Source organism: Pogona vitticeps, chromosome 2 (genome assembly GCF_051106095.1).
Source record: "Pogona vitticeps strain Pit_001003342236 chromosome 2, PviZW2.1, whole genome shotgun sequence".
Classification (NCBI taxonomy): Eukaryota; Metazoa; Chordata; class Lepidosauria; order Squamata; family Agamidae; genus Pogona; species Pogona vitticeps.
In genome coordinates, this window is record NC_135784.1 from 62,569,232 (window position 1) to 62,584,194 (window position 14,963).

At 40.2% G+C, this 14,963-nt stretch overlaps 1 protein-coding gene across 5 annotated transcripts in view; it reads left to right on the forward strand.

Moving 5' to 3' along the window:
- The window catches only part of ABTB1 (ankyrin repeat and BTB domain containing 1), a 49,658-nt gene that overhangs the window by 13,186 nt on the left and 21,509 nt on the right, over positions 1-14,963 (forward strand). For all 5 annotated transcript variants that reach the window (XM_020798061.3, XM_072989543.2, XM_078385253.1 and 2 more), the window contains 4 exons: positions 890-1,049; positions 3,896-3,941; positions 6,296-6,412; positions 12,403-12,518. In XM_020798061.3, the coding sequence (XP_020653720.3) occupies positions 890-1,049; positions 3,896-3,941; positions 6,296-6,412; positions 12,403-12,518 (439 nt within the window). The remainder of the gene's footprint in view (positions 1-889; positions 1,050-3,895; positions 3,942-6,295; positions 6,413-12,402; positions 12,519-14,963) is intronic.

Here is a 14,963-nt window from a genome sequence, read left to right on the forward strand (position 1 = left end):
ACTAAGGAGAGGACATTTTCAGTAACTAAACCCTAATTTTGAAATGTCCTCTCAAAGAAGTATAACTGGTATGAACCTCACAATCTTCCTTGTTTCAGTATATAACTTTTCTGTTTGCTCTGGCATTTGGAAATATTGTGTTGATTGAAAAAGTCCGTTGTCTTTAATCTTTATATGCCACCTTTCTCCTGGAGAAGGGGACCTAAGACAGCTCGCAAATAGGGCAAGTTGAACTAAAAGCACAATAAAGTGCAAAGTTAAAAAGCAATTGAACATATAATAGAAATTTAAAATGGTTATCTTAAACATTTAAAAGCTAAAAAAGAACATAGGTGCAGCATTCAGGAGAGACTGAACCTTGCCCAATTTAGGTATTAAAAGTATGCCTAAAAAGGCAGATATTTAACTGTTGCAAGAAGGGTGTGTCTGGCAGCAACCAATAGTCTTGAAAAGAAAAATATTCCATGTGTGGCCAAGAAGCAGTATTGTACAGATGACTCTGGAAGCTTGCATTTCACTTTGCAGCATGCCAGCCTTCTAAGATTTTTTTTTTTTTGCTTTTTTACTTTAAAAAAAAAAAACAGAAGGGAAAAGAGCCTGGTGGGGGCCAAGAGTAGGGTCCATGAGCACATTGGTGCCTGTGGAGCCCCCCCCCCTGCCCCAAGGGAGTAACAGACTGCTACCGTCTGCTGTATTAATGGAAAAGGCAAGTAAGGTTGTATCTCTCTCTGTGCAAATCTAATTTTAGTAATATTATTTTAGAGCCTTAGTTTTATTCCTTTGAAACAAAATGTATTGAATCCTTAACAGAATTGTGGACCCCTCCAATCCTGTCTCTTTTATTATTTTAACAGTTATCTGAATTCTCCTCACCAAACTTTCTTTGCAGGCTGTTAGAACAGGGTTACCAGAGTGATATCGTCTTTATTGTCCACGGGAAGTCTTTCTGTGCCCATCGTTGCATACTCAGTGCCCGAAGTACGTATTTTGCTGAAATGTTTGACACGAAGTGGAAGGGAAAGAATGTCATAGCACTGAAGCATCCATTGGTAAGGAAATCTAAGTTTTATTCTTCTTAGGATGGTCCTTTTGTACCTACTGTTAGCCAGAAACAGGTGTTTCCATAAAGAAGAGAGAACAGTATGGAACCAGAGAAGACTATATTAATATCTTTGTTTCTTTTTGCAATATTTGGGATGGGTCTACTGCACCATCCCCACATTCCCACTTATGCCCGCATGGACTGAAAACAGGTAGAGTATAACATGTAAAGATCTGATTAGCTTTGGAATATCTCTGAGGCAAAGCTTATCCTTTAAACAAGTGAGTGTTGTGATATTTTGTATATGTGTGTGTGTGTGTGTGTGTGTGTGTGTGTATGTATTGATGCATGAAAATAAAGTCAGAAATTGCCAGAGCATATTTGTTTCTATGAAGACCCTCATTCCATAAAACCAGTTTTTCCAGAAACACTTTCTAATGCAATGTGGAGAGGAATAGTTATGCTTCATAAAGAAGCACTTCCCATGGAATCACACCAAAAAAAGTGTATTTATGTTAAACACAAAATTCATTACAGTAAGAGTTCCACAGCAGCCTCTAGGGTTGAGGGTAGGAGAAAGGGCAACTATTGTCTGTGTAAGTACAGTGGTGCCTTGCTTAACGAGCGCACCGTATAACGACGAAATCGCATAGCGATCCGTTTTTTCGGATCGCTAATGCGATCGCTCTACATTTTTTTAATAGGGCAAAATTCGCTTTGCGAAGACCGGTAAGCGTTTCGCTTACCGATCTTCGCAAAACGAAGCCCAACGATCAGCTGTTCGGCGGCCAAAATGGCCGCCGGAAATGGCCCAAAATGGCCCTGCGCAGCGTTTTCGCGCCCTCGTTAAGCGAGGGGAGAGGCGCGAAAATGGCTGCCGGCCATTAAGAAGCATCGCTGAACGGTGAGTATTCGGCCCATTTGGAACGCATTAAACCATGTTTAATGCGTTCCAATGGAATTCCCTGCCCCGTTCAACGATGCTTCAGCATAGCGGAGGTTAATCTGGAACGGATTAACCTCACTATGCGAGGCACCACTGTATATGTGTATATGTGCATAAAAATAAGCACTGTGTTTGATTTATTTAAACTTTGAATTTTGCTTCTCTCTTTTATAAACCCTCTGTATTACTTTGTATTTATTTTCTCTGCTGTGTTTATATACTATGTCCAGGGTACCCATGTGTGTACTTGCAAAGTTACTTGTGAAAATAACTTGCTCATGTACAAGTCACATGCAAAGAAGAACCCATGACTGGGCCAAGAGAGGAAATAAATGGATGCTTTTCCATTAAAGACAGAATGTACACTTCTATTTGTAACTTCTGTTTCATGAATTTAAGCAGGGGTTTAAAGCTGTACATATGAAAACAGTTCTGTCTTTCTCTGTCTTTTGGGGTGATGGATGAATAGTTTTATTAATGACTGAACCTTTTTTTAGTTAAAGAGAACAGAAGCATTTTCTGTGTAGCTTCTCCCATATATCTTGTCCCTGGATTATTCAGATTTAGAACACAAGAGTGTTTAAAATTAGTAGATCCAGTATAAATTAATATACTTACAAGTCTAAGTCTATTAGAATGAAAGACAAAAGGGGAACAAGGTAATGATTTGGATAATAATAAACATTTTGCAGATTGTGGCAGTAGCATCACGTCCCCTTGGATTTATTAACTCCTTTTTAAAAAAGGAAAAAAAAAAGAAGAGGAAGATTTACCTTGCTTGGTTATTCCAAAAGTCTGTCTAGTCTGGAATCCTTTCTCTAGTAGTCTGACACCTCTGTAGACTCATGAATGCACTGCAGGAAATTATGAAGGGACCAGTTTCTTTTAGAATCAATAATTAATAACAATTTATAGTCATGTCCTCCAAACATTGGCTGAATCCTCCCCCTTACATTTTTGTTTTGGAATTAAAGTAGCAGACAGTTGGTAGAACATATTACAGATTCACTTCTCCCTTGAATTGTATGGTTCTGATCAGCACAATTTTGGTGATACATGATTTTTTTTCAATACATACACATATACAGACTTCCATATGAACCTACCCGGCAGTTAAGATCTAGCCAGGGGGTCCTTTTTAAAGAACCATTCCTCAAGGAGGTAAGAGGGATGGCTTGTAGATAAAAATCCTTTTCAGTAGCTGTAAAATTAACCTTGCTTTGTTTATTTTTTTAAAAAACTTAAAAGAGAATGTCATTATTCAGAACACTCAAGGTGTGATTCCCCCTGTTTGTAGTCTGAAAAGTATTGCATTTTACCACCTCATTTTGCTGCATGGATTTCATGGCTATAATTACCTGCATAATTATCAGAACTGCTTTAGCATTTTAAAAACACAGTTATTCTTAGACTGCCTCAGGGACACTGATCTGCAACACTGGCTTGAGAGTTCAGTCTGAATACTAAATCAGCTCCCGCTAGCAGAACTAGTAAAGATGCTATTGAACTTTCCACAAGAAACAGGAACAAAATCTGGATAATATCATCACATTTTGTAGTATGTTTTGAGTCACAAATCATTTTCTTTTGTCACATCTGAACTTATCTTGCTGAGGTGAGCTGTTGGCTAGTGTTATGGAAAAGGGAGATACAGAGAGCAGAGGTGCTCCAGGGCTAACCTTCTGGGCTGTGGGTGAGGAGCCTATGGCCCTCCACATGTGGTGTTGGCCAGGCTGGCCATTTTCTGATCCAGATTAGAATGTGGCTACATCTGGATGGCCACAGATTCCTCACCCATGTAGAAGGCCTGCTGTATCTTCCAGTTTAACTTCTCAATAATACCAGTTTTTCTTTCAAACAACATTTGTGAGACCTCTTTCTGTAACCACTTTCATTCCTTAATACAGATCAACCCAGCTGCCTTTGGCTCACTTCTGCAGTACCTCTATACAGGTAAATCTAGTTGCGTGTTGTGACGTATTACAACTGTAGCTACTGTACTTGGTCTTTGCCTCCTTGTTAGAAATAAATTATCCAGTTCCAGGAATACATCTATATCTTTATAATCAATATTTTAACATTCAGATCATCAGAATTTGCTGCTTCCTTTTTGGGGGGTGGAGTGGGGACAAGGACAAAGGGTTTGAAGTGATTAGCTATTGAGCATCATATGGGATATGTAATAATAGCTTAGAAGTGTAGGAGGTGGAGCTACCCAAGACACTGGTGTTTTAGTCGCTGGTCTCTGTTCAGAACTTCACCAGACCTTCACTCACCAAGCCTTCTGAAGACCTGGCTGCTTCCCCCACTGTAGTACAGTGGTGCTTCGCATTACGATGTTAATTCGTTCCAGCGAAATTGCTGTAGAACAAGAACATCGTAAAGCGAAATTTAAAAGCCCATAGAAACGCATTAAAACCTGTTTAATGCGTTCTGATAGCCTTAAAACTCACCATGTAGCGAAGATCCTCCATACGGCAGCCATTTTCGCTGCCTGTCTTGCGAGGAATCTGTCCCTAAACACAGCGGGGAGCCATTTTATTTACCTGGCGGCCATTTTGAAACCACCAATCAGCTGTTGTAAAATCATCGTTTTGCGAAGAATCGGCTCCCGAAGCAGGGAACCGATCATCACAAAGCAAAATTAAATGAAGCGATTGTAATGCGGGGCACCACTGTATTTTGGTGTGGAATTAGTGCTGTTTTTTTCACATATTGTAATAAAACGTTGTTGCCTGAAAATATTACTACTATTGTTAATTATTTTGCAAGTGGTGCATGGAATGCCACGATAGTAAGGGCCATAAGGTTGCTAGTGATAAGTGGCACACTTTTGGTCAGGGTACTCTTCTGATATGTTTGCAGTTTGTGTCTTCATTCAAGGATGAGAGGATTTTTTAATTAAAGCGTGTTCTTTTGTTTTGTTTTAGTAGATAAATAGGTACCACCTCAGTAGGAAGGTAACAGCGTTCCGTGTCTAGTCGTGCTGGCCACGTGACCACGGAAACTGTCTTCGGACAAAAACGCTGGCTCTACGGCTTGGAAACGGGGATGAGCACCGCCCCCTAGAGTCGAACACAACTGGACTAAATGGCCAGGGGAACCTTTACCTATAAATATTTACCATATAGTCATGTGGAAGCAGACTTGATCCACAAAAGCTTACATTAAAATAGAGCAGTTAGTTTTTAAAGGGCCACAGCGTTTTTGTCTTCTTTATTTTTGTTTTGTTTCTTGTCTAATATGTTTTATAAGACTTGTATCTATGTAACCAGTTCGGGAATGGAGCTTGCAGAGAAGTAGCCCAGGATAAAAGGTTTTCTGTGTTTGAGAGCATGCACGTGTATTAAGGGGAAAGTCGCTTAGCCTTCATCGGGCATGGTCAGAAAGTTCCGGCTAGTTTATGCAGGTAGAATACATATTAGCCTGCCATTGTCCTTCTCCTGCTTCTGTAAAATGTATTTTCACACTTTCTTTAATGTACTAATAGAGCGGGTAATACATTCACATTTTTTAAAACCAAAGGTACGTTTGGACTAAATATCTAGAAGATATTTTATTCATCTCTTTCTCTTCTCAGAAAAAATAGATTTTTCATATTACTTGTCCACAAAAATCTTCTTGATTTTTTTTTCATATTTTCATTTTTAAGGATATTTATATAATAGCCAATACATGCAATAAAGTTTTTTTTAAAATTAGACAGTACAGCAGTACCGTGTTTCCCCGAAAATAAGACAGTGTCTTATATTAATTTTTGCTCCAAAACGCATTAGGACCTGTTTTCAGGGGATGTTTTATTTTACAGTCATGTCATCATCTTCTGGTTGCTGCACAATGGTGGAGGGCGGGGTTTCACTTAACTAGGGCTTATTTTGGGGGGTAGGGTTTATATTATGAACATCCTGAAAAACCATACTAGGGCTTATTTTCAGGTTAAGTCTTATTTTCGGGGAAACAGGGTAACAGATGCAAAAGTTAGTACAGTGAAAGCAGAATTCTTTCAGGTTACATTTTTGAAAAGCTGTATAAGAGATGTCACAAGGCCTGTAGATCATCAGTTGAACCTTTGTGCTTCATACTCACTCACTCACTCACTCACTCACTCACTCACTCACTCACTCACTCACTCACTCACTGTATATGAGTGCAGTACTGTCTAAAGCCACAGGGTGGTACTGGAGCTTATATTTGCAGCTTTGGTTGATAAGAATGGATTTTGCACCTCGGTGGATCGGGTGAAATAAGGGTGAACTAAAAGAACCGATTGAAAGGCTCATTGGTTTTGTTTTGTTTTGTTTTGCCAGGTCGTTTAGATATAGATGTCGAATATGTGAATGATTGTAAAAGACTGGCTAAACAATGCCGGCTCCAGGATCTCATTGAAGACTTGGAAATGAAGTGTAAGAAGGTGTATGAATTTGGTAAGCCTCCTTATCAGACTCTTCATATGAAAGCAGGGTAGTAGTTCCTGTTTTGTTTTAATGGCTTACAATCTGAGATGGCCACAAAATAAGTATAGTAACAGTAAGTTAATTGTTTTTCTCCATTCTTCCGCTAAAGTGCTCAGAATAGCTAACAGCATAGATTGGAAACAATAATGATAGAACAACATGTAAAACAAAGACTATGGATTATGTCAAAGATGAAATTGGTCAAGAGTACGACCTGATATTGTACAGCAAAAGCCCATCTGTACTTCTTAATTGGGAAACTGAAGCAGAGTTTTGGCTTTAAATCAGAAAAAGACACATCTATGCTCACTCAGTGTGTGTCTTAGGACAGCATTTCCCAACCTTTTCTGGTCCGTTGACCAGCTGGGGGAGGTGGGGCACCCCCATACTTGCACGCTGCCATTTCTGCATGCACACGAGCCCACATGAGCATGCACTGCCATTTGCATATGCGCGCGAGTGTCCATATGGGCCCACGCAGGCCCATGCGCATGTACAAATGGCAGCACGGTGCTCATGTGGGCATGCCAGAGCATGTGTACAAGCACAAACGGGTGGCGTGGGGGTGAGTGCACACGGGAGGCGGCAGTGGGAGGTCTCTCTTGGCGGTCCGGTCCGGCCCACGCCACGGACCGGCATAGTGCCGCAGACTGGGGGTTGGAGAATGCTGTCTTAGGATACTGAAAGCCACAATTCTCAAGCTGATTTTATTGCTAACATAAATTTCTATGGAAGTAGGCAGTCCTTTAGCCGACCTGGTTCTTGATTATTTAGGGCTTTAAAAGCCCAGGCAAACAATTTGAATTGTGTCCAGAGGCAAATAGATAGCCAGTGGCACTGACAAAGAATTTAAAAATATGTTCTCATCAAGTTGGTACATTTGTTGAAAATAGGAACCTCAATGAGGTGTACTTTTCACCGTTAAAGACAAAATCTGTGGATAGGTCAGTGGTTTAGGTATCTCGTTGAGAATCTCAATTCACTACCGTTCAGGGTCATGTCTGACTACAATAATTGCTTTTTGAGAAAAGGAGTTTTACTGTGGCAATCATCTTTTCCCCACTTCTCAGTTAAATGGTGAGATGACAGCTCCATGTCGTAATCCATAAAATGTCAAGAACAGTGACATCTCTTGGTGATGTGAATCATCTGAAATGTTAGAAGGTAGACAGAGAACTTCTCAGCCTGCTGAGTCACACCATACAACCTCTCTGACATTCTACTAACGTGTTAACCAATACAGGGATCGCTTCCCTTGTCCCCTGGTCTCCCAAACACAGGCGGATGAAGTGGTCTAAATTGTTTTAGTGCTGACTGGTTTATTATGGTCTGTAGTTCCAAAATCTCACTCCACAATAAATCACTTTATTTTGAGAGTGCCACATTTTTGTCTCCAAGTAAAACTATATGGAGATAGGTATGCTCCCTGAAATAAAGACCACCATAGCAGAAAACTACCAGGGTAAGGCTAGGGAAAGTGGAGAAAAAAATAACTCAAAATAAGCCAAAACCTGATGTGTCTGTGCCATCAAGTTGGAACTGAGTTATAGCAACCCTAATAGGGCTTTCAAGGTAAGAGATATTTAAGGAGTGGTTTTGCCAGTTTTGCCACCACCCCAGTCAGTTTCCATGGCTGAGCAGGGATTTGAACCCTATTCTCCAGAGTCCTAATCCGTAACTCTATCCACTACACTACACTGGGAATTCCCAAACCAAATGCTGCACCATAAATACACGCATTCTATTTCTTGTTAGTGACTTAGTATTGTGCTCAACAGCTTGCTTTACTATACCGGTTATGCAGGCATTCCTTTGTACAGCAAATTAATAAAGACAGTTCTGCTAGACATAATCCTAAATACATCCAGATTTGTCTTGCAGTTCTCTGGGTCTATAGTGTTTTTCTTCCAGTAAATTGAAAAAAATTATTTTCTTTCTTTGATTGAGCACATCATTCTGTGGACTTAGCCTTCACGATCATGGAAGTGGTTTGTAAATAAATATGTAGATGTCAGAGGATAAGAGCTATAGATGTGTTCAGATGTAAATTGATGATTACATCTACTTGAAAAATTGTTCCATCAGGCTTGATTGATCTTGAACTGTGAAAATAGTAATGTTGCCACATTGTGAGACAGGTCTCCTTTAAGAGATGTGAGTATTGTGAGTAACTATTTCTTGTTGTCTGTTTATGTAGAGAAGCATAAATAGGAACCAAAGGAGCTGATAACAATCACTGCAGGTGTGTAGAGGGGGAGGAGACCTGCATGGAGTCGCATTCCAGCATTTTTAGATAAGGGTGCAGTGAGAGATCAATAATAAAGTGACTTGTCCAAATATTCATGCTGACTAACTTCAGTTTGCTGGTATCACCTCATCTGATTTCTTCCCATCCAAAATCTCTTGTCTTGATTTACTTGGTCTTACTTAAAAATGGCTATCTGCAGAAAAAGTACCTATTGTTGGCTACCAAGTTCATGGCAAAGTAGATAGAATACCATTAATTCAATTAACATTTGAATAAATGGGTTCAAGAAGTTAGATTGGTATTGGAGGGCACTTTATCTAGAGCAAATGCATGTTGTGGGGAGAATGAAGTTTTTTTTAATCCACTCACTCCGCATTGTCCCAATCCAGATCAAAGGATTTATACATCTTGCTTTTGCTGAGACAAGAGAACCTGTCCTTCCAGCATTTTGCTCTAAATGGATCCCCATCTGAATTGGAGATGTAACAAGAGGGTAAAAGGATCTGGTTTTGGCTTCCTATCTACAGTTTATGCTTGAGAAGCCATTGATCCACTTGCCAGTTGTATGAATGGTGTCTTAACTAGTTAGGTTTGAAAAAGTATGGCTGTGTTGACAGTGTTGGATGTCATTGAAACAGTGGACACAGTCTGACAGAGGATGATTTTTATCTTTTTGTATTTACTAGCCATGTGCCATAGTTAAGTCAAGAGATGGGTATGGTGGGTGGGAGAGGCCAGTCGTTAAAGTTACTTTTACACTCTGTTCATTCCAGTATTTTGAGATGGAATCAGATGCCACTTACGGATTCTTACTAAATGAAAACTGAAGTTGCACAGAAACTGAAGTTGCACCTCAAAATATCTCCAGAGAGGGACTTCTGGCTTGATGCTGTGACAAGACAGCAGCAGGAGGACGGAGCTCCATCTCCTGGGCTGAATTCCGACCTGTTTGGCATCCCCCCAGGGGGTTAAAACCACCCCAAAGAGGTGGTGAAATGGGGAGAAGCCTGTTGATCACCGGGGGGGCGGCGGTTACCCATGTTTGATCCAGGAAACTCCCCAGTCAACCAGTGGGTGGAAACAAGCAGCTGAATAAGCCTGCTTGCAAGTCGTCGACAGCCAGCAAAAGAAGCAGCAATAAACCAGCCAAATTAAACATCGTCGTTAACATTGGGTGAGATACAAAATCTTAATTATACTGCTCTATAACTATCCCTCGATGGAAAAATCCCTTTAACAGGAAAAAAGAGGGTCTCTTAGCTCCAACTCTAAATTAAGCAGTGGTGGATCTGGAGAAGGGGAAGGAGACGCAAAGAGAAGCAAAGAAAATAAATTGGACATTAATAAAACACTTAATTATACTGCAAGGAAAGAAGTTTTGTATTACTTTGGTTCTAAACTTAAGAGATCTTCCTCTTAAAATTATTTTTACAAACAATGCTCAGAGTAATGTCTGTCTACAGTGTTGGCAAGTAGCCCAGAAACATGACCTTGAAAAAGCCTAGAAACCTGATTTGAAACTTTGTTTTGTCTTTCCGTTTTTTTTCTTCCTTTGAGAACTGACTAAAGCATAGACAATTAACTTTGGAAAGTCTAATACAAACATTGAGTGAACTGGACTGCCAAACTACGTCAGAGACTGGATTCAGTTAATCCCAAAGATGATCAACTTACTGAGGCAACTATTGATGGAACTGGACTGACAGCTCTAAGCTACTAGACATTTTTCACTTGAAGTCTGAGGGCATAATGTCACAACAAGAGAGATTTGGGGAGGAAACAAAATCTACCCTGCAAGCAATCTTAGAAATAGTGAGATCCCAGAACCAAGACATGCAATCGTTCACGGAACAACTAAAGAAGGACTGTATTCAAGAAGATACAGAAAACACTGAACATGGAAATGTGAAGGTGGAGGACTATGTATGCCAAAGAAAAGAAGGACTGGAGGAAATCGGGGAGAAACTCAGGAGAGCTGAGGAGAATCTTAGCTGTGGGGGGGATCAGCAGCATTAATTAAAAATAGCCTGGAAGACATATTGGAGATAGATCAGATGCATAAAGATCTATTGGAGATTGATCAAGTGTACAAAATGCTTTCAAGTTACACAAGGGACAACAGAATATTTAGGGAGATAGAAACAAGAATTGGGAAAATACAAATAAGACATGGAATCACTTAGAAAAGATGAAAAAGGGGGAAATATTAAGGTGGCCTCATTGTTGAAAGCATGTATATACTTAACTTCTGGAACTGTAAAGGGGCATATCTTACGTATTAAAAAGGGGAATTAAACTGAAATAAGGGATCATTAATCAGGGTAAAGGTATAACATGGTGGCTTTTAAGGTAAATTGAAGTTAGATATGAAGATGGGGCAAAACAAATAGTACTTAATGAATATATACTAGTTACAATGTTGATATAGACATGATAGAAAATGTGGAGATAGAAATGGCTAAACAATTATGTAAAGAAAATTTTTATAAAAGTACAGTAGTCAATATTGTATACTAAAACATACACATGAACGGTTTAAATGTTTTAAAAAGTATAGATTTTGAAGAGACAACTGAGAAGACACCAAGATGCAAAGAACAAATGATTGTAAGCAACCCATGTAACACAATGTTTAACAAACAAGATTAATGTAGATTAAATGAGACTTCTGGACCATGTTAGGGGAACATGTAGGCTCCCAGGGAGAGTAGGAATCTGTTCTGCTGTGGCATCCTTTCACTGTTCCCCCTAAGCTGCGCGGGTGCATGGCTGTTGCATACCCGCAGCCAATGCTGCCACCCATTTGGTTCCCGTCGCAGCTGGAATCCCACTTGCAGCACTGGTGGAAAATTAGAGGGGACGTTGCATCCTTTCCATTGGTGGACGGACATGATTGTTTGCGCCAGGTACTTATAGAATAAAGTTCCATACAAAGGTATGAAAGAATGTCAGCGTCAGGTGTATCTCTCTTTGGCAGGCACTGAGAAAAAAAAACACATTCCTTTCTTTGTCAGCTCTGCATTATCTGTTTTGTTGGTCTATATATAGATGCCTTATGGTATATGTTAGTTGCTGTTGGGATACATAGCCAGCTAGCTAGCTTGCATTATTGCCTTCCCCCGCCCAGCATTTTTCCTTGGCAGTGTCATCATGCATCTAAACTTAAAGAGCATTTGCAATGATCTTTTTAAAATACAGGACTTTAAGATGCTTCCTTGAAAACAATGATGGAATAACTGTTTTGAGGTATTTTGGGGTTTTTTGGTGCAAATGTTGGAATGGGAGAGGAAACAAATGCTTGATTGCTTTTCAGCAAGTAGGCTTTCTCAGAGAAAAAAGAAAATACCGTGCTCCACATTCACTCCACCTGTAAAATAAACAATATATGCTTCATTTATCTTTCTGACATTCACCCATGAGAGAGGTTTGGCTATTCTACTGTGTTATATTAAAGGGGCAGTATCCAGTGGTGGCATTCTATTGGTGGAATGGTGGGCTCCAGTAGAACTGGGAGAGCCCCCTCCTCCCCTCCACAAGAGCGGGGGGGGGGTTTAAAGAAATTGGTACTGTGATTGTCAGTGGAACATTGCATAGGAGGCATACACAGATTTTGAATTTTAAAATAAAAAATCTGGATAGCTCTCACTTCTTTCTATGTAGTATTCAGGAATCAGTACTCTGGGTCTTTCCATTTTTGTTTTGCCTCTTCCAGTCTCTTCCAAGCCAGGGACCTGTGTGAAGGTGCTGACGATTGATCCTGCAGGTGATTCACGACTGCAGGAAGACCTGGCTCTGCTAGCAGACTGCGCCTTGCCAGCCGAACTCAGGGTAGGAAATAATTTCTTTTCTACCATCCACACCCATGCTGAGTTCTCCTAGTAGCTTGTTCAGGAGGCCTCTGTTTGGTTCCCTTTGGCTGTCTTCCTTGAGCCTCACATTTGACGTTCAGTCATTGGCAACGTCCCTTTGAGAGTGCCTTATTATTTGGATATTCTTGTCTTCTCTCTTCACTTCTTATACCTGGTCAACCTTTCTAACACTTGTGTGCATATTATGGTGGAAAAGAGGGGTTTGTCCTGCGATATATCAGGATGAGAGTTTCCCATATCATTATTCTGGGCTGAAGCTTCATGACTGAGAATATCTATGAGGAAGATGAGCCCAGCAAAGAAATTAGTTTGGCAGAGAGGTCTCTTTATCTGATTTCATAGAATCATAGAGTAGTGAAGATGGAAGGGGCCTATAAGGCCATCAAGTCGAAACCCTTGCTCGATGCAAGAATACAAATTGAAGGATATCTGCCTTAAGTTTCTCTTGAACGCCTCCAGTGTTGGAGCACTCGCCACCTCTTGAGGTAATTGGTTCCACTGTCGTACTGCTTTGCACCAGTGTCACATAGCTTGTTATATCGCTATAGCTTGCTGTGCAAGTGGGGGTGTAGGAAGAATCAGGAAAGTGAAGCAGGAGCAAGTTCTCGTGAAGTCATGCCGAAGAACATTAATTCTTATTACGTGTATTATGAAAATTGTCCCAATACCCATACACATTTTAAAGTTTTAGGAGGTAGTTGTTTTCTAACAGTAAGGTACTTGAGTTCCCATGAGAAAGCCTTTTCTCTGTTTACAACAATGTGAAAACAAAAGTACTGTAGCACCTTTTGAGGCTAACAAATTTATTTCAGCATGAGCCTTCATGGGTTGCATTCCACATCTTCAGGAAGAAAGCTTGCCCTGAAATGAATGTTTTGACTCTCAGATTCCACAAGGACTTATGTTTCTGTTTTGTTTCTGTTGTTGCTTAGCAGACTAACGTGGCTGCCTCTCTGAAAATGGTTCCCCCTCCCCACGCTACTTACAAACATAAGAGCCCTTTTAGATTTGGCCAAAGGCATATTAAGTCCAGTCTTCTGCAGCCGGTCCAGATTCCTGTAAGAAGCCCACGAGTAGACTCTGAGTGCAATGGTATCCTCTTATTTGTGTTGCGCAGTAAAGGCACATTGTACTAGTAGACACATTCCCTTTGTTACTGGTGGAAACATAGCGCCATCATGACTACTTGCTGCTGCTATCAGTAGTGTGTATTTTTTTATTTTTTAGACTACAGTTCCCATAATTCTCTTTTCCACCTGCAGGACCCAGACCTTACAGACACCTAAATCATAGTCACCTGTAAAGAAGAACCCCCTGGCAGGTTTCATGTCTGATAAGCCTAATTTCCTGATTGAAAAAGAAGCTGCCCTAATAGTTGCTGGGAAGTTTCCTTTTCGTACAGGAAATTGAGAGCATCAAGGCATGAAGTCTAAAAACTGGGCCTTCTCTCCGGCACAGCTTCAGTGTTTTGGGTCCTGCAGGTTAGACTCTCAGAAAGGAGAATTATGAGATTTGGAATCCAAATTATCCAAAATACGCATCTTTAGTAATACCCTCATCCTCCTAGAATGTGTCGAATCCCTCTTAAACCTAGCTAAGTTGGTAGCCATTACCACGTTGTGTTATAACAGATTTAATAAGCCAATGGTGCTCTGTTTGAAGATGCCCCTTTTATCTTTTCCTTTGATCTTATTTCCCTTTGTCTTGATTTTTGATGCTCTTTTACTCATGTGCATCTTGAACTATCACAAGTGTCCACTGACATTCACAGATCAGATGCACAATGTACTGCTCATACCTTACTTTGCTTATGGGAAATCCAGCAAGCTGCAGCCTTTCTCCTCCGTAATAAATAGTCTTGCTTGCTTGGCTGATAGCTTGCTGTGACAGTCAGGCAAAACTTTCCTATTTGTTCTGCCTTTTTCACAATCATCTTTCAAAAGCCCTAAGCAAGTGGTTATACACATGCTTGGGATAATACCAATATGTCAATCTCAGGTAACATTATTGTAGAAGACCTATCTTGTAACAATAAAAAGCACTCTTTCCATTTCAACGAAAAATGCAGAATTTCCAGTATATGAGGCTGTGAAGACTTTACGATGAGGGCACTTAATAGGCATTTAAATCATTTGAATGTCACATTAATTAATATGCATCGTTCCCTAGGGTAATGAGGGGATTCTCACTGCTGCTGAACATGCCACTTGTCATGTTACAATGTGACACAGATCATGCATGCCTGAGAGCTTTTCCATTTCCTGATTTCATTACACTTTTCCTTCGTTGAAAAGCTAAGGATATGTAGGTGTAGTTCAGATGTAGAACAAGGGAAAAGTGGCCTGATTTCCTTCTCAGGTGTGATTAAAAACTGAGGCAAAAGCGTGCTTGTCATATAAAAATT